This window comes from Heteronotia binoei, chromosome 21, assembly GCF_032191835.1.
Source record: "Heteronotia binoei isolate CCM8104 ecotype False Entrance Well chromosome 21, APGP_CSIRO_Hbin_v1, whole genome shotgun sequence".
NCBI lineage: Eukaryota > Metazoa > Chordata > Lepidosauria > Squamata > Gekkonidae > Heteronotia > Heteronotia binoei.
Window position 1 is genome coordinate 169,529,565 of NC_083243.1, and position 27,826 is coordinate 169,557,390.

General features: G+C 45.8%; 1 protein-coding gene and 1 long non-coding RNA gene across 2 annotated transcripts; one reads left to right on the plus strand and one right to left on the minus strand.

The window, feature by feature from the left end:
- Positions 1–460: 460 nt before the first annotated feature.
- On the minus strand, positions 461–1,679 carry LOC132588795 (uncharacterized). Its single transcript, XR_009556525.1, has 2 exons — positions 1,227–1,679; positions 461–1,004 (listed from the first exon to the last, which is right to left on the minus strand). It is a non-coding gene; the product is annotated as an uncharacterized LOC132588795 (long non-coding RNA).
- On the plus strand, positions 1,354–27,757 carry OSBP (oxysterol binding protein). The gene is made up of 14 exons (XM_060261219.1): positions 1,354–1,709; positions 9,130–9,338; positions 16,943–17,193; positions 20,349–20,547; positions 20,737–20,839; positions 21,928–21,982; positions 22,685–22,816; positions 23,054–23,299; positions 23,537–23,657; positions 24,083–24,186; positions 24,379–24,474; positions 24,839–25,020; positions 25,353–25,573; positions 25,878–27,757. Exons 1-14 carry the CDS (start codon positions 1,354–1,356, stop codon positions 26,018–26,020), a joined length of 2,418 nt encoding a protein of 805 aa, XP_060117202.1. The 3' UTR covers positions 26,021–27,757.
- Positions 27,758–27,826: the final 69 nt, after the last annotated feature.

The window sequence follows — 27,826 nt, forward strand, 5'->3', positions numbered from 1 at the left end:
CCAATCACACTTTGTGAGTGATCTCTCCCTCTGATCATGTCTCTCCTCGCAACAACTATGTGAGGTAGGTGAGGTTGTAAGTTTTACTGGCCTGTGGTACTTCAGAGCAAAGCCAAGCTCTGAACCAGGGCTGTGATCACACTCACTAAATAATTCACTTTCAATCCACTTTCCAACTGGATTTTGACAGTGCACACAGCAAAATCCAGTTGGAAAGTGCATTGAAAGTGGGTTGAAAATGCATTATATAATGTGTGTGATCACAGCCCAGGATCCTAATCTGGCATACTAACCGCTCCACCACACTGGTAAAATAAGCCGACCGAGCTCTGGTGCAGGCTCAGGACAACACACTATCCATTTATAAAATAAACATTGCTTGTACAAGACTATTCTCTATGAAATGTTTAGCCATTCAAAATTGTTTTCTTTTACCTAACTGTCTTTAATTCACACAAGCTTTTTTTTTTTTTTGACCAGCTTTTTATTGTAAAGAGCGGGAAATGGGGTTGTGCTGTTAAACGTTTTCTGGGGTCCCCCTGACTCGACAGCATCGGAATCACAGATAGTCTGCCGTTTCCTAAACCCTGGATTGAGGTCTGGGTGCGGCTCTACACGCTGCCGAAAAGACTAGCCCGCTGTCGCCGGGGAGAAGTTACAAGCTTTACAGACACAGGATAAGCCCACAGCAGCAGCAAGTCCCGCTACCATGAACAAGACTTAAGTGTCTAACATTGGGTTGCGGGCAATCTGCCCAGTGTTTGGACTAGAACGTGAATTGAGGACGAAATCCAGGGAGCGCGCCTGGGAATCAGTACGTCTCCCCAATAAACAGGAGATGGCTCGGGTCTGAGAGATACAACGTAAGATTTGGGGCTCCCATTCCTGGACTCCGCGCACATATGATCGCCGGGGCTAAAATGTCACTTGTAGCTAACCAATAGTCTCTGCTCCGTGACGACGTTCGATTAAACCCCCTTCTGAGCGACGGAATTGGCTGCAACCTGGAAAAGGCAGAAGAAAGGGCCAATTGCGATGGAAATACACACACAAGTCGGGGGAGGGGGCCGGGCTCCAGGGTTCGTCCAATGTAGCGACACATCCCTCCCTGAGGAGTTTTTTGAGCCAGTAAGCAGAGGCTGGGGCGGCGCCAGGCGGGATTCCAGCCCCCGGAGTGGGCGTCGCTGCTAATGGGGAGGGCTGGCGGGTGACGGCGCTGCGCGTACCGTTGAGGGGGGGGGGAGGAGGGCGAAGCCAAGGAGGAGGGAGGCGCTCAGCCTCCGGTGGTTCCTGGGCTCCGGTTGGCAGAGTCGGTTGGGACTCGCGGGGGCGGCGGAGCTGCTGCTCTGCGCGATGTCGGAGTTGCGAGTCGCGGGAGTCAGCTCTGGGACAGCGCCTGGTGGAGCGGCCGGCTCCAATGCCTCCGGCCCAGGGAGCACCTGTGGGCCCGGCCCAACGACCCCATTGCCCTCCCCCGGGCCCGGCGGCGGCAATGCCACCAGAGGAGAAGGAGGCACGTTGGGCCCTGGGGGACCGGCCCCCGGGGGGGTGACAGGAGCTTCAGGGGGGAGCTCTTCTTCCGCTTCCGTGCCGACCAGCTCCGCTTCCGGGTCGGCCCGCGAGGGCTGGCTTTTCAAATGGACCAATTACATCAAAGGATATCAGCGGCGCTGGTTCGTGCTGAGCAATGGGCTCCTGAGCTACTACAGGTGAGGCCACGCCCCTTCCGCGCATCCCGGTGGGAAGTGTTGGGCCCCGCCCCCTTGCGTTGGTCTGGCGACGCCCCCGGTTCTTACCTGGGGCTTGGCTGCTTTTGGGCCAAGCCTTGTTGGGTGCTGCTAAGTGGGACTGCGCCGGGCAGCCCTCCCTCTCCCTTCTCCCTTGCCCTGGTGTTGGCAGAGGAGCCAAAGAGCAGCAGCAGTCTTCTCCCGCGGCTTCCTTGCCACGTGGCGCCTCTGGAGAAAGAGGTGTTTCTTCCGGGCAGTTAACGCTCGTTTTCCTCTTTAGCGACGTGGAGCATAAAACATTTTAAAACTTTCACTGCATCCCCCTCTTTTTCTTCTAGGCTCCCTGTGCGTAGTTTTTCTTTTTATCCACCTCCCTACGTGTTATTGTATTACTTTGTTTGCCTTCTGTACCTCGTCCTAGCCACCACAGAAACGGATTGAGTCTTATCAGGTCAACCTCCATATTACCTTCAACATTTCTAGGTCACATGTCCGTTGCAGCCATTGTCCCACTGTGAGAGAGACATTCCAGTACTAACCTTGATGTCACTTGAGACACAGGTGCTTCTGGTACTGTGTGCTGTATACTAGAACGTCTTTTTAAAAACGAAATAATGGCAGCCTGTGGGTGTGATGATACACCTTATGAGGTGTCATGTTGATCACTTTGGTTTATAAGACATAGAATCCTCATATAGTGCATGTAGAACTAGAGAAATGCCAAATGAAACCAGGTGTCAGACATTGCTAACACTGAGGGGTACAGATTCTAGAAAAAGCTCTATTTTCACTAGTGCTAAAGATCCTTAAGGTAGGAGCTCTGTACAGTATTTTTTTTTTTTAGAACCTCTGTACTAACTAGTCAAAATTGAGGGCCAACATAGTGTTCTTGGTTCAAGCATAGGTTCAATCCCCTTTTAGTGCCTGAAATTTAATCTGTGGCTTTTGGTAAAGAAAGTTTGTAAGGAAGAGACCAGTGTTATGCTGAAAAACTGCTACCCCACCTGTTCATCAGAGCATATGCATAGAGCTGTGTGGAGACACACACCTTTCTCTATATATTACCAGAAGCCCTGCTTTTTCAGGGTTTCTGATTGCACAGAAAGAGCAATACACATATACAGCTTTGCATACATGGGCTCTATACATGTTATAATGGATAAGCATTGGATGGGACAGAGTTTGCCGTCATGATCCCATCTCTTTCTGCTCCCCCCATCATGTTAGTTCTACTCCTTTAAAGGTATGTAAGCCCTGCAGTTGCTTAAAGCTGAATTGGGGTAATCAAACATGTTGAGTTAAGTGCTGTTTTCCTATGCAAAAGAGAAAGCCAAGGTGGAGGGGGGGCGGGGTCTGATTTTTGAAACTTTTGAAAAGACGTAGCAAGTCAGAGGTGTTTATTATTATGGACTTCCAGTTCAGGGACTTGCTCATGGCTAGTTCAGGGACTTGCTCATGCTAGGATCAAGAAGGTGCCTTCTTGTATCACACCTGTGCGCCTCTGTAGATGATCTTCTGTCTTTATGTTCTCTGGTTTTCAGAGCTCTGCATTGTGTTCCATTTCAAATTATAAACAGCTCTGCAAACCAAACAGCATTAAGTTTTATTTTGTCTTTCAAGCCTGAACATTGTTCATCCCTATAAAGGCCAGTCCTTGCTCCTGGAAAGCTATGGATAGCTGCAGCCAAGCGTTGTCCATGTTTACTCTAAAGTAAGCTCCCCTTTGTTCAGAGGGTCTCTCATTTCCATATAAGTGATGATAGGACTGCAGCCTGAGCCTTCGAATGAGAAATCGTGCTTAATGTTCCTACAAGCTTGCAGAGACAAGTGAGCAAAAATCTATCCCTTGTCTCTAGGCAGATGTACTTCTGTAGCAGAAATGGTTTTCAGGACCAAAGGCCAAGAATTATGCTCCTGTGTTTCAAACAGTTTTGTTTGTGGGGTCTCTTAAGCTGTTCTGAAGTCTTTTAATACAAAGGAGGTAATGTTTGCTACTTAAGTATGTGATGATATGACATTTTTATTGAGGTGTGACTTAATTTCTTTTCCCTTTGCTGTTAGGTTTTCTGAGCTATACCCTGTTGTTACTTGGTGGTTGAGAAAGGGATGTAAGGTTGATGGCTTTGCTTTTCAAATGGATAAGAGAACAGTAAACTGCCTATCTACTAAGTAACCAAGTTCATCTTCCCCTCTACCCAGAAACATCAGCTCCTCAGAGATGTTCAGCATCTCACTTCAGTTATCTCTGCACTACACATTTAAGCCCGTTTAAATGGGGATAAGAATTTGGTGGTCTGTGGTTTTGTGAAGGTACTGCAAATTTTCTCTTGGATCTGTAGCCTCTTCATGTTGCTTCAGCTTCCAAGATTTCTTGGACAGAAGCTGTAATAATTTAGCAATTGTAAACATATTTGCAGACTGGACATATAGTACTCTTAGTGCTCTACGTTTCCTTTTTAGAAGCCAGACCTACTTTAAACAAAAAAATTTCTAACTGGCTTGAAATCCCTGATGGAATGTATCTTGTAGTTGAATGTACAGTCAGTTCAGCCCTGCAGTACTGGTGTGTGAAGGTCATGGAGTGAACCTTCTGTCATGAGGGTCTCCTTCCCCCTTGAACAGGGCTCTAGTAACCCCATGGGCCTCCGTCTTAAGGATATGGAAGGAACATTGAAGGTTCTCTAGTGCTGTTGTGATCACTGCAATTGTGATGCTAGCTTGGCCGTTTCCTGAATGAAAATATTGCTAAACTTATATCCTGTGGGGAAACACTGATTTTATAGATATTCACGATTCCTATAGTAATTAGTGTTTTCTGTAAATATAAAAAGGGAAGCTAAACAGCAAGCTCTGTTTGCCATGTAGCACTCCGAATCTCTAGACCAGAGTATCTGTGCTGAAGCCAGCTTAAAAGTGTTAGATGCTCCCTTATCAACGCCTGCATCAATAGCTGTCTTTGTTGGGGAACATCTTCTCCCCCTGCCACTGGCTGCAAACAGTGATGATGTCACAGTTCAGTTCCTCCCACAGATCTGGCTATTGGCTCTTCTCTGTTAGTGCCTGATTCCAAGGTGTATCTCAGAAAGCCCCTGAAAGTTGGGGGGGGGGGGGTGATTTGGTTCCATGCAGTTTTCCTGACCTTATAGCAATGTACTTTGAAGTTTTTGCACGAGGGAATGTATTCAGTTGGAAGCCATACTGTAATTGAACAGAGGTAGCTGCTGTTAGCTGGGTTCCTAAAGTACAGTCTGTATTATTCATAATGTAACAAGACTCTCAAAGGGATAAGAATAGCTGGCAATCCAGGCTTATATTTCCTGGGTAGGCTCAGCCCGTTGGGAGAGTGGAATGCACAGTAACTGTCTTCCCAGAGTCCAAGGGAGCAAATTGCCAATGGCATCTCTAGTGATGCCTGCTGGTAGTACCTGTATGCCGGTCTAAAGTGGGAAATGTTCCTTGTTGACTGTGCATTGTTACTCAGCATTGGAAAGAAAATGGTTTTTCCTTGCACTGAATTTCTTGCCTTAACAACTTGAGTCTCGTGCTGTTGGGGGCGGGGGTTGATTTGTGAGCACAGAGGTAGTGGGAAAGCATCCACTAGCTTTGGTGTCTGTGCAAACCTGCCAGGGCACCAGCTGCAGATTGACTAAAGAGAGTGCTGAGAAAAGCAGGGATTGGGATGGTTTATGACATACCTGTCCAGAGGTCCTTCTCTCCACATCTTGATTGCCTCAACAGTAATTGTAGTTGGACTTTGGAGTCTTGTTGAAGAAGCCTTCTGGTCCACTGTGGAGTTCCTTGCAAGCTCCTGTGTCTACATGCACACAGATATAACTATGTGTCTTGTACATGTGCACATGAACAAAGATAACTTTCCTGGCAATCTAGGGTTGTTAAAGTTCATGAAGAATAGAGTTAGCACACCAACCATTTGGCCAGACAGTTCACCCTGTGTTCTTTGACAATATTAAAATATTGTCAGGTATTTCATGAAGTAAAGAATAATACCCCTTCTGATTTTTATTTTAAGCTAGACTTAGAGGACAGAAATGTTTGCTGCTTTATGCCAGCAGCAGTCAGGAGTGTATGTAGCAAAACAAAAACTGTTCCTACTGGCTACTTGCTATAGTGCCATCTCTATGATAGAGATAATTGGCTTGCTAAACATTTAGTGTAACTGCCCTTTAAAAAGCAAAATTTGAGTCCGGTGGCACCTTTGAAACCAACAATGTTTTATTCTGGATATAAGCTTTTATAAGATATAAGCATGAATGGGGCTGTGGCTCAGTGGTAGAGCATCTGCTTGGGAAGCAGAAGGTCCCAGGTTCAATCCCCGGCCTCTCCAAAAAAGGGTCCAGGCAAGTAGGCATGAAAAACCTCAGCTGGAGACCCTGGAGAGCCGCTGCCAGTCTGAGTAGACAATACTGACTTTGATGGACCGTGGGTCTGATTCAGTATAAGGCAGCTTCATATGTCCATACACACTCCTTCAGATAAAGGCTTTAAAGACTGACTCTTGTTTTATAATAGTCCTTAACACTGTTTCTATTCTGAAACTGTTAACTATCTTGAGGGCAAAAAACAGCACCAGTTTGTAGAATAAGAGATTGATAAGTTGCCTAGTGGAACTAAGTTGTTTCATACTGCATATGTATCTTGAATGATTAAGTTTACCACCACACCCTGCCCTAGGAGGACATACATAACAGAAATAACGTGTCGGGTAGAATGCTGTGCTAGAATCTCTTTCCTGATCCCTAGTTTTTCATGCATAGAGCAGTTTTGTATATGGGAAATGATTCAGCCATGTGATTTCCTCCTAGCTGTAGCTTGATGCAACACAGCCCAGAAATAGTTGTTGCCGCACAGTGGGTTGTTTGACTTGAAAGATACTGAACTTGGATTCAAGTCTTATCTCTTCCATGGGCTTTGGGCCAAAATATACATGACTAAGTTTATGGTCTCTGTCCAATAATAGGTTTAAGAGGCTGGGGGGTGGGGGGAAGTGTCCCTTTAAAATTCTAGCAATAGCACAGACCAGTTTCTGCAAAACTGTGTCAAGCTTAAAGAGTTAAATTGAGTCTCCAAGGCCCTCAAGGACTTGGGAATGTTCCCTCTGGAGAAGAGGAGGTTGAGGGGGGGACATGATTACTTCCTTTAAGTATTTGAAAGAGGAGGGCAGGGAGCTGTTCCTGTTGGCAGCAGAGGAGAGGACTCACAATAATGGGTTTAAGTTAAGGGTGGGAAGGTACTGGCTGGATATTAGGAAAAACTTTTTTTACAGTAAAAGCTGTTCAACAGTGGAGTCACCTATTGAGGGAGGTGGGGAGCTCCGCCTCACTGGCAGTCTTTAAGAAGCGGCTAGATAAACACTTGTCAGGGATGCTCTAGGTTGGTGGTGGCGAACCTATGACACGCGTGCCAGAGGCGGCACTCAGAGCCCTCTCTGTGGGCATGCGCACTCCCTTGCCCCCTCCGCACGAGGCTTGGCTCCCCCTCCACAGCCCCCCTGCCACCGCCCCCCGCCTTTCCTCCCTCCCCGGAGCTACAATGCAGCGGCACTCCATGGCCCTCCTCCTCCTCAGAGGCCCGCCAAGCCGTGCTGCACTGAAGCTGGACCCTACCGGCTTTGATGCGGCCGGCGCACCTTCTAACTCTTTGAAGCCCATGTGGGAGAAGGCTTCTCCCCCCTCCTTCCGAAACCGGACGTGAGGGGGAGCGGGCTTCAAAGAGTTAGAAGGTGCGCTGGCTGCATCGAAGCCGGTAGGGTCCCACTTCGGCACAGTGTGGCTCAGCTCACCTCTGAGGAGAAGGGGGGGCCCTGCAGCTCCAAGGAGGGAGGGAAGGGGGGGCAAGGGAGCACAAGTGCAGTTTGGGTTGCAGTTTGGGCACACGGTCTCTAAAAGGTTCGCCTGCTCTAGGCTGATCCTGCATTGAGCAGGTGGTTGTACTAGATGGCCTGTATGGCCCCGTATAACTCTATGATAGTTAGATAGAACCTTAAAAGCTGACAAAATTATTTCAGCCTGAGCTTTTGTGAGTCAGAGCTCACTTCCTCAAGTGCATAAAAGTGTGTATCTGTAGGCCTGGTTAAACACTCAGGGAAGAGTGTAGTTACAGAGAGAGGGTGGTATAAAACGAGATCAACCAGTCTCTTTTTATAATTCTTCCCACCCCCCACCCCCCAGCTGGGTATTTCACCAAGCCTGCAGATGTACACTCCCGTGCATCTGAGAAAACAAGTTCTCTGACTCATAACAGCTTACACTGAAGTAAGTATTAGTCTTTAAGGTGCTGCCCAGCTTCCTTGTAATTTTGCTACAACAGGCTGACATGGTTACCCCTACAGAACGATTCACTCTCTAAATGCTCCCAATCCTGTTGCCTTTTGAAGGTGAACAGAAATTCATAGTCATCACTATGGCTTTAGCCAAATTAATAGGTTCACACTTGGCTTCCCGTCTATAAGGATAAATTTCTGTCAGGGTTAGTTTGTGAATCAAAACAGTGAAACTTGGAAGTTAGTGGTAGCACAAGGGGTGGGGACTCAAAGTATGTCAGAAGAGGGAATAAACTAGAAGCAATCTAGAGTCAGCCTATTAGTGGCTCTCTTCCTTTTACTGAGTTGCAGGAATGCTTCTGTCGTTATCAACCCCACTAGCTGGAAGTCTGAATGCAGTGGCAGATCAAACTCTGTGGAGGCCCCTAGGCAGCTGAAATCTTGGGGGGGCCCCTCACAAATTATCTCAGAGTCTGAGCACCTGCCCCACTGCAACCTTCTCAAAAGCCCCTTTTACTGCGGGGGAGAGGCAGAGAGAGGCAAACTTGGCAACAGCAGCAGCCACACCAGACAAGTTGGGCAAAGAGCAGCTCAGTTGTCGGCTGTGCGTGCCGGCTGGGAGGGCTGCAAGCAGGGGGGAAATGGAGGGAAGCTGGCCCGGGGCCCCTAAAGGCATGGGGGCCCATAGACCAGTGCCTACCTACTTTGCCTAATTGTTAATCCGGCTCTGTCTGAATGTCTCCATGGGTTTGTTGCTTGAGCCAATCTTCCTGTGCTCCGAAAACTTAAAACATGCCGCTGATTGACATCTCACTCTTAGGATTCCTTGGGAGCCACCTGCTTCTGTGATACTGATTTTCTACCTGGAGTTAGCAAACATGAACCTTGTGGAAGTTTCAACATGTGGAGGATAACAGCAGCCTGTTTCCAGAGCAGACATAGTGTTGGGGTGATTCGCTGGTGCTGACTTTTCTTTCTGTATTGTCTTGGAAAGGGAGGGGAGACAGTTAAGGGTGCTGATTGTTTTAGAAGGTGATTTGGCGCTTCATTTCTCAGCAGATCTCTAATACGTTTTACTTGTTTGGTTCTCTCCCCCCACCCCCCAACATGTCCTGCTCACAGATCCAAGGCAGAGATGCGGCACACCTGCCGTGGTACCATCAACCTGGCCACAGCCAATATCACTGTAGAGGATTCCTGCAATTTTATCATTTCCAATGGAGGGGCACAGACCTACCATTTGAAAGCCAGCTCAGAAGTTGAGAGGCAGCGCTGGGTTACAGCCCTGGAGCTGGCCAAGGCCAAAGCGGTGAAGATGCTGGCAGAATCAGGTAAAGTTGGGGCAATACATATACCTAAGCTGAGGTGTATGCAGGGGAGTGGTGACTCATTAAGGAAGGAAGCACTGTCTATTCTCACTTTCATTCTCTTGGAACCAGCAGGTTTAGTGTTGGCTAATGACAGTAGTGCAAGTGGAAAGCAGCTGAGGCCTCACCAAGGCAGTGTGGAGTTTTTTCCCCATCTCTTCCTCTAACTCCCCCCTCCCCTTTTTGTTTGTAAAACTGGGGCTTCCTCTGGCACTTTGAAACCAAGTGCCTGAGACATGTATAGGGTTAAAGTCCTATGGATAACAATGTCCAGTCTATTCTAAGCATGCAGTAGCATTCATATGAGTGTCTTCCAGTTTGTCCTGTTCCATCCTAGTTACAGTTCCAACTCCTTGGGGCAAGGATTTCTGCCAAATGCCTGTTACTCAAATTGCTCAGTGTCCTCTGAATCAGTGTGTTTGTCATACCAAGGCAACAAGCAGCCTGGGGATCTTGTACTTTAGTATGAGGCTCCTGAAAAAGGAATCTCTTTTTAAACGTCGGATTCCTCAGACTCTGTGGAGGCCAAAACACACTTCAGCAGTTGATATTGAAGCTGCCCTTCATAGTGCTCTGTCGACTGAGCCGCACTTTGAAACCTGATGGTTGCTGAGCTCAAGTGTCTGTCACTAGCTGGTATATTTGATTAGGTAAACTGAACACCAGAGTTTTGTGTCAAGTGGCTGTCCTTATACGGAATACAGTCGTTGTGTTGAAGAGATTGTGGGCCCTCCGTTCTGGGGCACTATATTTTCCTAGAGGATTGTACTACTTGTGTATTAGAAGTTGGTATTAGAAATGCGTTTTTAAAAATAATCCTTACCCAGTTTTCTTCTCTAGACATATTCCTCTCTGAATTGTCTTTCTATGTGGTAGAGATTTGCTTTTTTGTAGGAAGGAAAACAAGTGAAAATACTTGGGTTTGGGGTTTTTTTTACATTTACCTGTTCTAAAGACTGGAGATCTGAAAAGAGGCATTTGGCACACTTACAGTGGTGAATTTCAATCATTGTTCTGATAAAATGACATGGGCAACACAGGCTAACACACTCCCTGTTGCAGACCAATTGTCAGACTAGTAGTCCTCAAATGTCAAAGTTGCAAATCTTAGCTATATTTTAGCCTCATGTCATTTTCAGCCCCTTTTCTCCCCCCCCCCCCTTGCCAGTGTTAGGCTAAGAAAACACCAGGAAAGAAAGCCATTTTTAAAAAACTGAATTTGTCCAGCTCTTTCATAAAAGTGATCTAATCCAGTGGCTTTCACCACATCTTGTGAGTATGAATTACATTACTTACATACAAGCAAGGGACCTGCAAGGATTTATGACAGGGGAGGTTCACTTTCCTATTTATCCCCTTGGCAGCCCCCGTAGCTTCTGCCCTTTTCCTGCTTCCTTCTTTGCACCAACCTACTAGCCTACTATCTTCTTCTATCTTTCCTCCCTTCCCAGTCTTCTATCTTTCCTTCCTTCCTTTCTCTTGGCAGCATCACCCCAGGAAGTCAGGCTAAGTTGTGAAAGTTGTGCAGTAGCAAGTTGCTTGAGTGAGTTGTGTGATGGCCACCTCCAGGCCTAGCTAAGTTGTGTAAATTGTGTTGTGGCAAGTCACCCAAATAAGTTGCACAGTGGCTGCAAGGCCCAGCTGAGTCGTGCAGTAGCAAGCTGCCCATGTAAGTTACCTGCTAGCAGCTGAATTGCATGGCTGTGAGTTGCTTGGTGGCCTCCACGGGGCCTGGCAACCTTTGCAAGTTGCACAGTAGAAAGTTGTTGGTGACCATCACCAGGTCCAGCCAAGTTGTGAAGCCACCGCCACCAGGCCTGTCCAAATCACACAGTTTATCCAAGTGAATCAAATGGTGGCCTCACAATGGCTGCTGCTGGGCCAGGCTGAGTTGTGTAACTTGTATGGTAATGAGGAACTCAGTGATTGCTGTCAAGCCTGGTCTCAGCAAGTCCACCTTCCATTAAAGACCTGGCAGAAAGAGGAAGCAGGACCTTTCCAGGACTATATTGGCCTCACAGTGCACTACTTCCCAGTCTTTTATTTATGGGAACCAGTGTTTCAGATACTTGAAAACACTGTGATTGTCTGCCAACTCCCAGAATGACCACCAGCAGCTCAAAGCTACAGCTTTCTGTTATTTTGGAAGGTTTTATTTTATGTGTGCGTGTGTGTATTAAAGATTACAGATATTTTGGCAAACTTCCGTGAGGTTTGTAGAAAGATCTTCCTTTTTGTTCCTGGCTGTGTGGGTTTTTGATCCATACTCAGCGGCCAGGTTCAGAATTAGATTTATGACTGTGTGAAGAAGTATTTATTTTTATTTATTTATTAAATTTCTGACTCAACCCCCTCTGCTCTAGCAGGCCTCAGGGCAAGTAACGTGTTATAAAAACAACCATAGTTATTAAAAGTTATTTAAAAATTAAAACTCATCACAATACATAGACGGCACATACCATACAATTTCATCAGAGCAAAATATAATCATCAGTACTGGGGAAGGCCAAAAGGGAAACAGAAGGGAGGCCCATCAAGGAGGCTGCCATTTCCCTTGGTGAAGGGTCTCCATCGTTGGCCTGGTGGAACAGCTCTGTCTTACAGGCCCTGTGGGTGAAAGATCTCATAGGGCCTGGGTCTCAGCTGGCCAGGCCCAATGCATCCCAGTAGGCCAGGTAGGCACCTGGTCACGGGCAGGTGCGGGCATCCCATTCCCCCCCAATTGTGTGCTCCTCGGAGCCTGCCTTTCCTTGCTGTGGAAGTCTTCTGCAGCAAGGGAGGGCAGGCTCTGAGCGCACCTGCCGCTTTTGCCTTCCTAGGTCTGTGCAGATCCAGGAAGGCAAGAGCAGGGGGGTGGCACGGCAGCAGCATGTGTGCTCCTTGGAGCCAGCCTTCCCTTGCAAGGAGTACACATGCTGTCCCACTGCTCTCGCCTTCCTGGGTCTGCCTGACATGGGGGTGGGGCCTAGGGTGCTAGAAACCTTGGCACCAGCCCTGCAGCTGGCAGAGCATTCCGCCAGACCAGGGCCAGAGCTTAAAGGACTCTGGCTGAGGCTAACCAAATACTTCTTGGTTCAGGAACCACCAATAGATCTTTGTTCAGTGAATGTCGTGCTCTCGGGGAGGGGGGTGGTATACAAGGAGAAGCAGTCCCAAAGGTATGCTGGTCCCAGACCATGCAGGACTTTAAATGTTAAAACCAGCACCTTGAACTGAATCTGGTATTCAGTCTGGAGCCAGTGCAGCTGACAGAGTTCTGGTTGGATGTGTGCTGTAAGTGGAGTTCAAGTAAGAACTCGCGCTGCCACGTTCTGGACCTGCTGAAGCTAAGCCAGTCTCAAAGGTAGCCCCGCGTACAGTGAGTTACAATAATTTGCCTGAAGGGTGACCATTACATGGATCATTGTGGCCATGACAAGGTGAGAAAGGAAAGGGGCTAGTTTCTTGACCTGACACGGATGTAGAAATGCCAGTCTGGCAAGGTTTGTGACCTGGGCCTCCATTGGTAAGGAGGCATCCAGTATCACAACCAGACTCTTCACTACTGGCACTGGTGTTAAAGGCACTCTGTCAGGAGTTGACACCCCAGACCTGGATCTCCTCAGCTGAGCCATAGGACCTGTGTCTTCTTAGAATTTAATTTCAGTTGGCTCTGCTTTAACCATGCAGCCACAGCCTTCAAATCCTCTGCCAGATTTTCAGTGGCAGAGTCCAGTTGGCCATCCATCAACAGATATGGTTGGGTGTCATCAGTGTACTGGTGGCAGCCCAGCCCAAATCTTCATGCCAGCTGGGTGAGGGGGTACATAAAGATGTTAAATAACACTGGGGAGAGAATAGCCCCCTAGAGGACTCCACATACCAAAGTGTATCAGGGTGAGACTCTCCACAGCAACACCCTCTGTCCCCATCCTAGTAGAAAGGAGACAAACCTCTTCAAGGTTGTCCCTCATATCCCCACATTGGCAAGGCAGTGGGTCAATATGCCATGATCAACCATGTCAAACATTGTCAGATGAAGTAGCAACAGCAGTGCTGATCTGCCTCAATCCATGTATCTGTGAAGATCATCTGTGAGGGTGACCAATGCTGTCTTCATCTCATGGCCAGGGTGGAAGACGAATGGGAGAAGGGATCTAGGACCAATGTATCATTCAGGAGAACTCGGAGCTGTTCAGCTGCCACTCTCTCAACTAGCTTACCCAGGAATGGAAGGTTTGACACTGGGCAGTAGTTAACTAGATCAGAAAGATCTAAGGATGCCTTCTTTAAAAGCGGACATACCACTGCTTCCTTTAAACTCCCTGTGAAGACCCCTGGCCCCAAGGACAAGTTTATAACGTCTGCCGGGGAAGCGGAGGGAGGTATTCCATCCCTGCTGGCTTTTTCCAACAATGATGGGCACAAGTCCAGGAGGCAAGTGGTAGGCTTCACAGCACTCAGGATCTTGTTGACATTGTCCCAAGAGAGTCGGCTGAATTGGTCCAGTTCACATACTCTATCTAAATTGGTGGACAGGTTCTGGTGGAGCAACAAGACTTTATCTGCATAAAAGCTTGCAAAAGCCTCACAGTTAATTGCCAAATTTCTGGTATTTTGGGTTCTCTCAGAGACCTGATTACAGTGAATAACTGTGCTGGGCATGAGTTTGCAGCTGCAATGAAGGCTGTATAAAATTCCTATAAGGTGTTCCTGTAGCTTCATCACATAGTCCACTGCCAACTCATTCTAGCTGTCTGAGCTCCCACTTCATACCCCAGAATCCAGGGATATATCAAGGTGCCAGTTTGGAGCAGGAGTGAAGAGGCTATCAGGGGATATTCTCATTGATGGCTTCAGAAAGTTGGCAATGCCAGTCTTCTACCAGCACATCCAGTGAATCACCAGGGGGCATCAGATCCCACAGACCATTCTAGAAGCCAGTTGGATCCATTGGTCTCTGCAGGTGAGTATGAATGTGCTCTAATCAGGAAGGGACTGATGTGCCCAAATGGACCTTCAGGATCAAGTGGTCCAGCCATGGCACTACTTCAGTAGTAATCGGATCCCCATTTATCCCCTCAGCAAAGATCTAATACAGCGAGTGCCCTGCTTGATGTGTGGGACCAAATATAATTTGAGAGCGTCCCAGTGCTGCCATGGAAAACACCAGGTCTGTTGCTTGCAGTGAGGCAGCACCATTGGTATGGACATTGAAATCCCCCAGGACTATTAGTCTGGGGAATTCCAGAGCCCAGCCTGACAAGTGCCTATGTTTGCCTGCCTCTGCAGCTGTTGTTGATTAACTTCTCAGGGTAATATTGAACTCTGGTATTATGAAAGAGAAATTACCCTTTGCAATATTCATGATTTTATAGACATTTTTAAAAATAAAGTCAATTACCCATGAGTTTTATTCATTGCTACTTACTACAGGAGGGGATGGTTAAACTTTATGAGATTAGGCTTTGACCAGCTCAAGGAATTTCACAGGGCTCTAGTTAGAATTGAGAAATGGAAAAAAACCAGCAAGTCAAACTATTACTTCCAACAGCTGCTACAATGGTAAGCATAGAACACTTCGTAGAATTTGCTCACCAGTAAGGTGGGTTTTCTGGAATAATTTAGAATTGGAAAAGTTCCTGAAAAATTGAGCGCCCTAATAGAGTAAAGTTTTTTTGTTTTTTTTTAAAAACACATCATGTTAGTTTTATTTCTCAATAACCACAAATACTTGAACTGAAAGATCTGATCAGGGGAATATCATGTGGTTACATTCAAACAACTTCAAAGCTGTTTGTAGAAAATGCTGTTATTAGAAGACTATTTACTATTATTTACTATTTAAATATAATATTGCAAGTGCTTTCCTTATACTGTTTATTTCGTTTATTTATATTTTATGTAAGAGGAAAAAATAAGGTGCTAAAAACAAAATAATTTTTGCATTCCCTCCAAAAATGCATGATATGCCAAGGGTGCACTTATCCTCTCCTCCGTTTCAACTGAATTTAAGTCTTGTCAGTTGAGGTTACAGGATCACCTCATCCTTTGCATGACTTGTTGGTTTCATATCAGATTGGAGCGACAACCGCCTTTCTGCCCCATAATAATATTGTTTTTGCTTTTGTTTTGCTTTTACCTGCATAGTGAATCTGGGGCATTCAAAACTTGATTTTCATTTGCATTATTATGTAAACTTATAATTTCATCCCCCACACCTCCTTACAAATCAGTAAGACATTATATATTCTCTTCCACAGTTTGTATGGAAAATTGGGCTAAGACAAATAAGATTAATTTTAATGGGGATAAATGTAAAGCTCTGCATTTAGGTAGGAAAAATCAAATGCATCATTATAGGATGGGAGAGACTTGTCTTAGCCAGTAGTATGTGCGGAAAGAATCTAAAGGTCTTAGTGGACCATACAGTGAACATGAGTCAGCAGCGTGATGCGGTAGCTAAAAAGGCAAATTCAATTTTGAGCTGTATCAGCATAAGTATAGTTTCCAGAACATGCCAAGATCATACTCTGACCTCACCTAGAGTATTATGTTCAGTTTTGGACACCATATTCTAAGAAGAATATAGACAAGCTGGAACATGTCCAGAGGAGGGCAACAAAGATGGTGAGGGGTCTGGAGACCAAGTCCTGTGAGGAAAGGTTGAAGGAGCCGGGTATGTTTAGCCTGAAGAGATGATTGGGAGGTGAAATGATCACCGTCTTCAAGTACTTGAAGGGCCATCATATATAGAGGATGGTTCAGAATTGTTTTCTGTTGCCCCAGAATGGTGGACCAGAATCAGTGGGTTGAAATTAAATCAAAAGGGTTTTCGGCTTTAGAACATTAAACATTAGAAAGAACTTCCTGACAGAGCAGTTCCGCAGTGGACAGGGTTCCTCAGGAGGTGGTTGTCTCTCCTTCCTTGGAGGTTTTTAAACAGAAGCTAGATGGCCATCTGACAGCAATGCAGATCCTGTGAATAAGGCAGATCATGAGAAGGAGGACAGGACGGGGATGTGGGGGGCCTATTTGTGAAGTTCCTGCATTGAGCAGGGACTAGACAACCTTGAAGGTCGCTTCCAACTCTTACGATTCTATGAACTTTGAAACGACAAAGCTTATCTATATTGTATCAGCACTGCCATCCATTCATTGTTGTTAAGAAACAATGTATCTAGAAATGGAAAACATTCTGCAGAAAAAACAAAACATTGGAAAGTTTTCTACCTTACACCTAAACACTATGGCTGATGATCTCTATATAGTCTGTAGATTTCTGGTGACTTGTTTTCTGAACATCTGTAGTATCTAAGTTAATAGTTTAATTCTATGCTGAAGGGTAGGAATTCCATTCTTTGCTTCAAATGAGCTAGTGAACTTGGACGGTTTCAGTGGCACCAGACGGTTTCAGTGGCACCAGCCCAGGTTAAGATAGTTGTCATCCTGTATTGTGGGATTTTACCTCATAATTCGGTGAAGATACTTCCCCATACTGTGGACAAAGAAGGATATGGGGATGTGGGATGTGCTGAGTTCAGAGATGGGGCTATGAAAGTATTACAGCTGTAGCTTACTCCTCGCAGATGAGTCAGGAGACGAAGAATCAGTCTCTCAGACAGACAAGACTGAACTGCAGAATACCCTGCGCACTCTCTCCAGTAAGGTAGAGGACCTCAGCACCTGTAACGACTTGATTGCCAAGCACGGAACAGCACTGCAGCGCTCTCTCAGTGAGCTGGAGACCCTCAAGCTGCCTGCTGAGAGCAATGAGAAGATCAAGCAGGTCAACGAGAGGGCCACGCTCTTCCGCATCACTTCCAATGCCATGATCAATGTAAGTGTGTGTCTCCAGAAGCTGGTTTTGAGCCTTCCAGGTCGCAGGCATGCTCTGACCGGTGGAAATTACTGCATTTGTTGAGCATTGTGACTTTTGTGGCTGATGTAGAGTACAGGGCATAGATCTTAGCTCTTTGAGGCAGAGGTGCCTGTCTTTGGGCAGACTACCAATACAATTGGATTAGGTCTTTTGGCTTTACTATGTTTCTGTTTTTTAAGAAGCGGTGGTGGTACTGGGTGGTAGTTAATTTCATTACTCTTTTCAATTCCTAGGCTACCTATGGCATTCTATGTGCAAATAAAATATAAATATTTAGGTTTTTTTTTTTAAAGCTACACATAAATTCTTATTTGTCTGGAACCCCTTGTAGCTCCTTATATTTCCTCTGTTTGTTGTAGGCACACTGAGAAAATAAAAGAATACCATTAAAAACATGATTATCTGTCCTGAACCGTAGGCAAAGGGCAGGATGAAAATCCAAGTAAAAAAACAGTAGAACAAATTAGATTTTTGAGACTAGGGCAAAGTAGAGGAAAAAGAATGGACTAGAAAAGGAAAACGTTATTTTATTATTTGTAGTCAAATCCTACATTTTCTTCAAGGAACTGCAAGGCAAACATGAATGGGATTATCTGTCCTTGCACAACTAGTCTGTTAAGAAGAAAACAATAAGTTATTCAAGGTGACCTGGTGAACTTCATCATTAGAACTTCAGACTGTTCTATGTCCAACACTTGGTCACTGCACCAGCTGTAGGGAGCACCATGGAAAAACAACTTTTAGAAGAATTGCACTAACGTTGGGTAATGCTGAGATCTGGTGACCTTCATCACAGCACTTAGAACTGCAGTTTTGTTTCCAGTCCTGTTGTGTGCTGTCATGTAATCAAACTTGTCCTTCAGGAGTTAAGATGTGAGGGAGGGATGAGTATATCCTGCTCAGAGCATAAGATAGCCCCAAGAATCAATCCTAGAGGAGATGTGCACATTTGTGTGGAGAATCCCATTGAATTCAATAACACTAATTAACTTATGAATAAATATGCAGGACTGGGGAAAGAAAGCTCAGTAGTAGAGCATCTGCCTGGCCTGAAGAAGGTACAAGGTTCAGTCGCTAGCATCTCTAGTTTAAAAAGGCTCAGGCATTAGGTGATGTGAAAGATCTCCTAAGACCATGGAAAACTGCTGCCAGTGAGTAGACAATACTGACCTTGGATGAACTGAAGGTCTGATTCAGTATAAGGTAGTTTCATGTGGTCATGTGATTTATTCTTGAATGAAACTATGTAGTCACTAGTGTCCTAAAGGCAGTGTCCTGATTCATAACATTCTTGATATCCCACATGCTTGTCCTTCCCAAAACTGTTCTGGGAAGGTTTGAACACAGTTGAGATAAAGTCAACCTGATTTTTATTTCAGAGCTCAGCTGGAGTAGTTGCCACCATTTAATGCCTTTCTTTACAGGTGGGTAGGGGTTTCCGGGCATGTAAATCTCAGGAGATTTGTGCACAAATTCCTTTTTCTTAATTCAGATTTATTGCCAACTTTGCAGGTCAAGCACTGTATCTTTAAATTGTCTGAGGTGGCTTTATATTTTGGTGAGAGCATGTACAACTCAGAAACAAACAAGCAATTGTTAAACAAAGGGTTTATTCAAAGTATTCAGACACATTTGGGGAAAAAAGTAACATTCTAATATCCTGATTCTGCATCAGTGTTGAGTGACATATATCATAGTATTACAGTTAGAATTACAAAGAATCTAGGAATTACCTAGGTCATTCTGAAGGAGCAAAAGCCTGTTCTGTTCCGCCATGCGGATGCCATCATTCTCACAGCGGCTGGAGAACAGCTGTAACTGGCACAAGTGATCTGGACTCCTAAGCCAAACCCCTCCTTTACTGAGGGAAGCCTCTTCTTTGAAGATAGAATGACATCATAGTGACATCATAACACTGCAGAAGGTTTAAGATTATGCTGCGTTCCTCAAGGAATGGAATGGCAGCCATGGTTCAGAAGTCTTCTCATTAACCAGGGCTGCTATTCAGATGTATAGGAAGTCTCAGGATGATTTCAAAGGGAAAGTTAAAAAGGTGACAAAGACTAGCCTCATCTGGAACCTTAATCTTTTATTTTTTGCAAAACTGATATCTAGTCTGTGTATTGTAATTTCATTGCCAGCTATCCAGCACATTTTTCAGATTGCGAGATGTTCCAGATCCCCCTTTTTGTTAAAGGAGAGGGTTGTTGGGTTTTCCTTACTTGACCTCCAAAGTGCAAGGGAAATAATACTATAACACCTTTCCTTAGCAATCCAAGTAAAAATGGTGTCTGCTAAAATGTGGAGTTGAGGAGGGACACCTAAGCAGGATTTGAAACTAGTTTACACTTTACCCTGAACCTTAACCTAAGCTTTCCTGCTTCCAGTGCTGTTTGTGAATAGGGGTCCCTTCTCTCTTGTTAAACTTTTGCTTTGTTTCCCATTTAAGAGAGACAAATCAGCTAAGGGTAACATTAAAAGGAGCCTGAATGTAGCTTGTAAGATCAATTGGTCACCTCACCACCAAATGCTCCCTCTAACTATGGAGTCTTGTGAGCAAAAATTCTACCTTGTGAGCTACTGGCATTAAAAGTTGTGAGCTATTGCATAACTTAGTTTGCTCTGGGGCCATTTTTCCCGAGCTAAGACAAAAATGTGTGATCTGGAGGCTAAATGTGTGCTCTGGAGCTAGCTCACACTAACTCAGCGTAGAGGGAACACTGGTCATGACTGCAGTGTCAGGGAGACTTGCAAAAATAGATCTACTTGCGCTTGCGGCATTTGGCCTGCTGGGTTGTGAAATATCTTGACTTAGAATAGTAACAAAATTCCCACTGCCTGTGCTTCCGTAGCCATCTCTGTTCAATGAGTGTGCACAATGGTGTTTTCTCTGAGGGTGAGGCTGGTACTGCATGCTCATTGGATCTGGTGTGTGGGGGGGGGGATAATGGCACATCTGTCATATTTCCCAACGGTTCCCCTAAGCCACAAGAGGGCAGTATTGACCCTGAAGATCACAGAGACCTAAAGAGCAGGGCCAACAAGAGATGTATTGGGGGAGCAGTACCTGGGTTTGGGTATTGAACGTTGCCTCTTCTTGGTGCTCTACGCAGGCTTGCCGGGACTTCTTAATGCTGGCCCAGACACACAGCAAGAAGTGGCAGAAATCTCTTCAGTATGAACGTGATCAGCGCATCCGTTTGGAGGAGACGTTGGAGCAGCTGGCCAAGCAGCACAACCACCTAGAAAGAGCCTTTCGTGGAGCCACAGTTCTACCGGCCAATGCCCCTGGCAGCATGGATTCCACTAAAGGTAGGAGCCTAGGGCTTTGGACTCAGTTTCTTCCTTGAGCCATGCTCCATAGTCACCTCTCTTGGCAAACTCTCCTCCTCATTATTTCCTGCTCCTCCCCCCCCCCCCGCCCACTGTCCTGCTGAGTGATCCCAGAGTGTCCTAAATAATAAAACAAGGGAATACAGTGTCAACCTGTTACTCTTACAGATCGATGTTTCCCATCTAAGGGGGATCTGAGCGATGAAGATGACGACAATGAATTCTTTGACGCTCCTGAGAATATCACGATGCCTGAAAACATGGGCCACAAGTGAGTGATTCCTCCAGCTCCCTGAGAACTCTGCAGCCCTTTTGGCACTTGGAATACGTTGTCCCCGTATCATAGGCTGCGGATTAATAATTGACAGGCTCCAGGCAAAGTCTCAAATAACTGAGCAAGTTGCCGTCATATCCTCCTTCCCAATCCTGTGTGTCTGGCAACTGGGAAGGAGGTTGTCCTGGCTTCCAGAGGGAAGGAAAAGATGACAGAAGGTTCAGCAGAAGAGGTGAGAGCATGACAGAGTGACTTGACTCTATGAAGCTGTCTTACATGGAGTCAGCCCATTGGCCCATCTAGCCAAGTACGGTTTCTGGCAGGCAGTTCCCCTCTAGAATCCCAGGCAGAAGTCTTCCCCAGTGCTAGGTCCTGATTCTTCTAGGCTGTGAACAAGAAAGCTGCAGGTGAGCTCCCCTTCCCTCATTAGGTTGGCCGAGGCCTTGTTTGGTGGACATTGATTTTCTTGATCCCCTTTTGCCTACTGAGCATGGTATGTATCCCATAAACATGCCAGGAGCTGGCTTGCTGCCCAGAGCCTGAATCCATAGATGCCTTCTGTGTTTGCTTTCCCACTGTGCTAAAGCCCTTCTCCTCCCTTCTTGTCTTGTCTCAGTCTTTCTCTCACTCAACCCACCATTATTTCTTTGCCGCCATTCCCAGTTTGGAATGAGGAGTGGAGAAGAAAATTATCTCACGCATACCCTTTCTCCATCAAGAACAGGAGCTATAGATATATCTGGCTGTTGCTAGGCAACAGTTTCACACTTAGAACTTCCAGGCTATCAAGATGGAAGAGGGAGAATATTTGTGGGGCACTGCTGACAGTGACCTTACGTGTTTTTGTTTTCTATCTCTAGCAAGTGAAAATAGTAGACAGAGTAAAAAAAAAAAAAAGTAATTGGGGAGCCATGACAAACCCAATTTTAAAATTGCCCTCAGGCAAAATTGGCTGCCAGCCATGCTTTAGCTGGAGATGGTGGGGGACATAGCATTGTTTTCTGAGCCATTTCTTTGTTGAGTACAATTATCTTAGTTGGTTTCCTTTTCCAGAGTGTGTTATGCTGTATCTCTAATTCTTTTAGACGAACTGGCAGCAACATCAGTGGCGCTAGCAGTGACATCAGTCTCGATGAGCAGGTAGTCCCCATCTTTGTTTTGAGGGATGGGAAGGAACCATTGGATTTTTCTTTAGGTTATATTGAGGTGCCCTAGAGAATGAGAAAATTGAATCAGGAATGTCTTTTGAAGTTTCTGGAGTAACATCAATATTTTAGCGGCCCGAAGTACAGCTCCCTTGACTGTTAGAAGAGACTGTCTGCATGGAAGATATCAAGGGCAATATGAGTGAGTTTGGGGAAAACAGAGCTAGCAGCCATTCTTGATGAGAGTTGGCAATTCTTACTCCATCTCATGTTGTCCTGACTGTAAGACTCAGACATGCCCAGATGAGTACCTTAAAACAGGGCTTACTGAAAGGGGGAGCAGGTGTTATCTCTCTGTTTAGGAGATGTAGGCATACTGGAGACTCAACCGCATGAATATTCTTATTTGCTTTCTACTGAAAGTGATTCTTCAAGTTGACCAGAAGAACAGAGATGTATCCCGTAGGACTGACTTTATTTATTTATTGTCCATGGGTGTGCGTAAATGTTATTGCACTGAATATTAATGGTTCTGTGCACCGTTTACTACCTTATAGGTGAGGGTGATGAAGAGGAGAAAAGCCGTTAATTCTTGGGCAAAGTAAAGTAGAAACCAGAAGATAGCAGGATTCAGTGATCAGCTGCACTGCACCCACCCACCCACCCAGGCTTGACTGGTCTTTTATTTATTTTCAAGTATAAACACCAGCTGGAGGACACCAAGAAGGAGAAGAGAACCCGAATTCCCTACAAACCAAATTATAGTCTCAACTTGTGGAGCATCATGAAGAATTGCATTGGCAAGGAACTCTCCAAGATCCCCATGCCAGTGAGTCCTTTCATTATAGTATCAGAGACACATTCTGGGGCTTCATGTTCTTTGGGAGAGAAGGCTAGGAAGCCAGCCTCTCTTTTATCCTCAAGAAAAGGAAGGTCAAGCTAATGCATGCTGCAGTAAGCTCTGTGATATGAGAGTTGACATAAACTTACAGCATGACTAGCCCCAAGTCAACATAATTTGTCCTGGAAAGATTTTCTGGCCTTAACTTGCTGCTTCTGCCCCTAGGTTAACTTCAACGAGCCCTTATCCATGCTGCAGCGCCTCACAGAGGACCTGGAATATCATGAACTGTTGGACCGGGCAGCCAAGTGTGAGAGCTCCCTGGAACAACTCTGTTACGTGGCTGCTTTTACTGTGTCATCTTACTCCACCACCGTCTTGCGCACTAGCAAGCCATTCAATCCCCTCTTAGGAGAGACCTTTGAACTAGACCGGCTGGAAGAGAATGGCTACCGTTCTCTTTGTGAGCAGGTGAAAAGCAGAGTGCATTCTTTTAAACCTAAGATGGGATTTTTTTAATTCCAGGGTAGCTCTCTTGAAGTTTCAGTTTCAAATAGCTTCATTGATTTGGGTAGAATATTTTTTCCAAGCTGAGCACGCTTAGGGTCCTGACTTACAAAAATTGGGGTCTCTGGATATTCCTGAGGGCTTTATGGCTGGAAGTGGAATCTGCTCCTTTATTCAGCTTCCTTCTGTCCTGTCATTTAGGTGAGCCACCACCCCCCAGCTGCTGCCCATCATGCTGAATCCAAGCATGGTTGGACCCTTCGGCAGGAAATTAAAATCACCAGCAAGTTCCGTGGCAAATATCTCTCCATCATGCCACTTGGTGAGTCTTTGCCTCTGCATGCTATTGTCAGACATTCTAGGAGGGCCTGGTAGACTAATGTGGCAAGCTCAGTTCAACCAGTGATCCCCATTTTAGACCAGATCCTGGTGGTCTGCTCCTAGTCATCTGTGAAGATGGTGCTTTCTATTCTATCTGTCTATCATGAAATGTTTGTCCTTTATGCATGTGACATAATTGGTGTATATAGTGTATTCATCCTTTCAGCCCCTGTTTCTGGAATGTATTTCTTCAATCATAAAATAGGCTCTTCTCTAGAAGCAAAATAACAGACGGATCAGCTAATTCATTAAATATTAAGTCAGATATTCCTAGCTCAGGGGATTTCAGGCACTTTACACCACTATCTAGTAAAGGCCCTCTTTATCAGTAGAAAGCTGTCCTGAACACTGCCTTCCTATTTCTAGGTACCATCCACTGTATCTTCCATGCAACTGGCAATCACTACACATGGAAAAAGGTCACCACCACAGTACACAACATCATAGTGGGCAAATTATGGATAGACCAGGTGAGTCAAAAATGGAGAAAAAAACACTTGTGGGCGCATAGGAATATATGTGCTTAGAAAAGGTGGGAGCTAAGAGCTCTGAGATCTACTTGCAGACCTGCCATTGTATTCAGCAACTGCACAATATTGTATTGTGTTGCACATATGATAGAGTGCTTACTTAATTCTACTCCCGCAACTTCTTCCCTCCAGTCTGGCGAGATTGAGATTCTGAATCACAAGACCAATGAAAGGTGTATTCTCAAGTTTGTCCCTTATAGCTACTTCTCAAGAGATGTGGCCAGAAAGGTAAGAGGCCATGGACTCCGATTTTTCCATTGGTTGTGAAGGGGAAAGGGCTGATGACTGGTTGGTGGCAAGAGGGATCTCAGGTATAATCTGGAGGGGCTGCATGTACAGCAGTGACCTTCCCAGTAGGGTCTTTATAGAGTGTTATTGCCATTGCTGGGAGACTGCTTGCATTGTTTGGCACTCTTAAAAGCCAGTCTGTTAGACAGAGCAGCACTTGCATGGCGATGGATTCACTTCAGCTTCTGAGTTAGCCTGGAGAAAGCGGAAACATGGTCTTTCTAGGATTTATCAGTAAGTCTGCTGAAAAGAGAGTATCATGAGGACTGTTCTCAATGACCTACTTAACTATCTCCTGTTCCAGGTCACTGGAGAGGTACTAGATTCCTTGGGAAAAGTGCACTTTGTGTTACTAGGCACTTGGGATGAGAAGATGGACTGTTTCAGGGTGACAACAACTAGCATGGAGAATGGTGGTGAAAGCCGGCAGAGAACACATGAAGCAGAGGACAGCAGGGTCATGCTGTGGAAGAAGAACCCACTCCCGTGAGTAAGGAAGGTAGCTTGGCTCCCCCGAGTGGGTTGCCGATGCTGCCCTTTGGAGAAATACTTTCACAGCCGCAAAAGCCACAAACTAGCTTTATTTTTAAATGACACCTAAGATTCTCAGGGTGCAAATTTTCGTAGTGGTGTCATAAGGTATTGATAGTTCTGACTCCCAAGACCCAGACAGCTGGAACTTGTACGATCTCACCTTCCTCCTGATTACAGCCGTAAGAGCTAAGCTATACCAACTTGCTGTTCTAGAATTTGAAATGAGCTACATGTCAGAGCCTTGCTGCTGTCTGATGCTTCTCCCTCTTTTTCTTCTTATTCAGGAAGAATGCTGAGAACATGTACTATTTCTCAGAGCTGGCTTTGACGCTTAATGCTCTAGAAAGTGGTACTGCTCCCACGGACAGCAGGCTTCGACCTGATCAGCGACTCATGGAGAACGGGCGCTGGGATGAGGCCAACGCAGAGAAGCAACGCCTTGAGGAGAAGCAGCGCATCTCCCGCAAAAGACGTGAAGCTGAGGCCATGAAGGCCACAGAGGATGGTAAGAGCGATTCTCCTTTTCATCCATGAAGTAAAATAGCAGCATGCAAAAGTGCCCTGCTGTCAGATCAGTAGTCTGGCTAGTCCAGTATTGCCTGCTGTCCCTGAGCTCATGTTCCATGAGATTGCTTGAACTAGAGGGTTTGAATCTGGGGTCTTCTACAGGCAAAGCACATTGTCTGTAGCTGTACTCCTGTGCAAGGAGAACACTTGGGGCCACATTGGTAAGAAGAGATACCGGTCAAATGTCTTGTTAACAAAAATCCTCATTTATGCTCATCCCATCTACAATCTTCTCTTTGCAGGAACTCCTTATGACCCTTATAAGGCACTGTGGTTTGAACGGAAGAAAGATCCGGATACCAAGGAGGTGGCCCACGTATACAAGGGGGGCTACTGGGAGAGCAAAGAGAGACAGGACTGGAGTATGTGCCCTGATATCTTCTGAGCTGGAAGCAGCTGGACTATTGAGAAGAGGAGGAAAAATGGGTAGCAGAAGAAAGATGGAAGGGAGCAGCTGATCATGTGACTTCCTGCCTAGTGCTTTCCTCACCAAATCTGTCTGTCTTAACCAATCACTTGTTTTGAATCAATCACCCAAAGCAGAATCCAGCAGTGGTGATTGGCTGGATTGCCTTAGCTGATTGAAGTTGGTTTCTGGATCCCTGGATGACTAGGGACATATCTGAGTCGAGGATTTCACCCTCCGTTTCCCCATTGCTGTGCTCACAGCCCTGCACATTTGGGTAGGAAGAGGGGAACAACATGGTGCTGTATACAGTTTGCCCCCCTTTTCTACCTTCAAATAGGGACAGCTCAGTAGCATGTAGGCAAGACCATGAATGTATGCTCCAAAGGGTTGTTGGGGGGGGAGATGTAAGGACATCCTGTAAGTTCTGCTGTAAAGGTTGTTCTGGCTCTTCCACCCGTCTATTAGGTAACCTGTCCTTAGGCAAAGTGTCACAAATGAGACCTCTGAAGCACTGGGTGACTCTCCAGGAGCTATCATCTTTCAGTTCACTCTGGGAGCAAAGCAGCTACTGGTGTCCTAGAATTCAGATGGGGAAAAGAGGCTTACTGTGGTCCCAGTGGCACTCTCCTTTGGGGCTCATTCAGACATTTGCACAGTGACAGGAAACAAAACTTAACTGTTCTCCCTTCTTCTCGATCCCACACCCACTCGAGACCCCAGTATATTCCCCACATGCACTCTGCTGGGACACTATGATTCAAGATCCCCTCTGCCTAAAGCCCCTGTCAACCTCTAGCTTAATGCACACCTGTTTATATGTATATTATATATATGTAGAGAAAAAGAGAGATCTAATTTTTGTTTTGATCCCCACCCCCCACCCCGGTTCTATCCTACAGACCCCATTTTGTAATATGTGCTCTGCTTGGTCTCCTTCCACTGCCCCCAGACCAAGGGAGATGTTCTGAAGAAAGAATGACAGTGGACAATTATGTGTCTTGCCTCTTTTTAAAAAAAAAATGCCATCTGATGTGGAAGCTGAAGCTCGGTAGCATCAACCACAAAGTTGTGCAGGCATAAACCAGGTGTTCCTCAATACTGTTGAAAAAAACAAGAACATTGTATGAATTCCCAGCTGGTCTTGGACAGCTCTGGTCACATCTGCCAAAGCTGGATCCTAAGGTTGTAAGGGTGCTGCCACCACGTGTAGAGACGGATAAGGCACAGAGGCTGCCCCAGCCAGGCTTATACTTGGAGGGGGAGTACGGATGATAAGGCAGCCCCTACCCTTGGCTACGGATCAGCGGTGAGGTGCCTTCCTTTTGTGCGTTTCTCCTTTCTATTTTCTTTCTGTTTGTTGACTTTTGAACTTTAGCCACAGAAAAGGCGATGATGGTTCTGCCCACGGCTGCTTGCCAGTGAGATGAAGTCATCTTACTGACTGGGAGAGATGAGGCCATGAGCCCTGCCTTCCCAGCAGCAAAGGGCCATGCTTCTGACTGGGAAAGAAGGGGCTTTGGGTGGGGTCTCTGCATTATTCGCTGCTCGGTCCCTGTTTAAAGCCTGTTCTTTGCAGCTAGTGAAGGCTGATACTCCCTTGGATGGGTTTAAAGAGAGAATCCCTGCAATTCTATTTTTTTTTGGGGGGGGGAGGGGTGGTTTGCCTTACTGTCTTTTTTCCAAGAAAACTAAATTAAATAATGAAACCTGAAATATCCAGGTTGGGGTTTTGTGTGTGTGTGTCTCCCCTGCTTAACATACAGACTTGAAAGGGCATAGCAG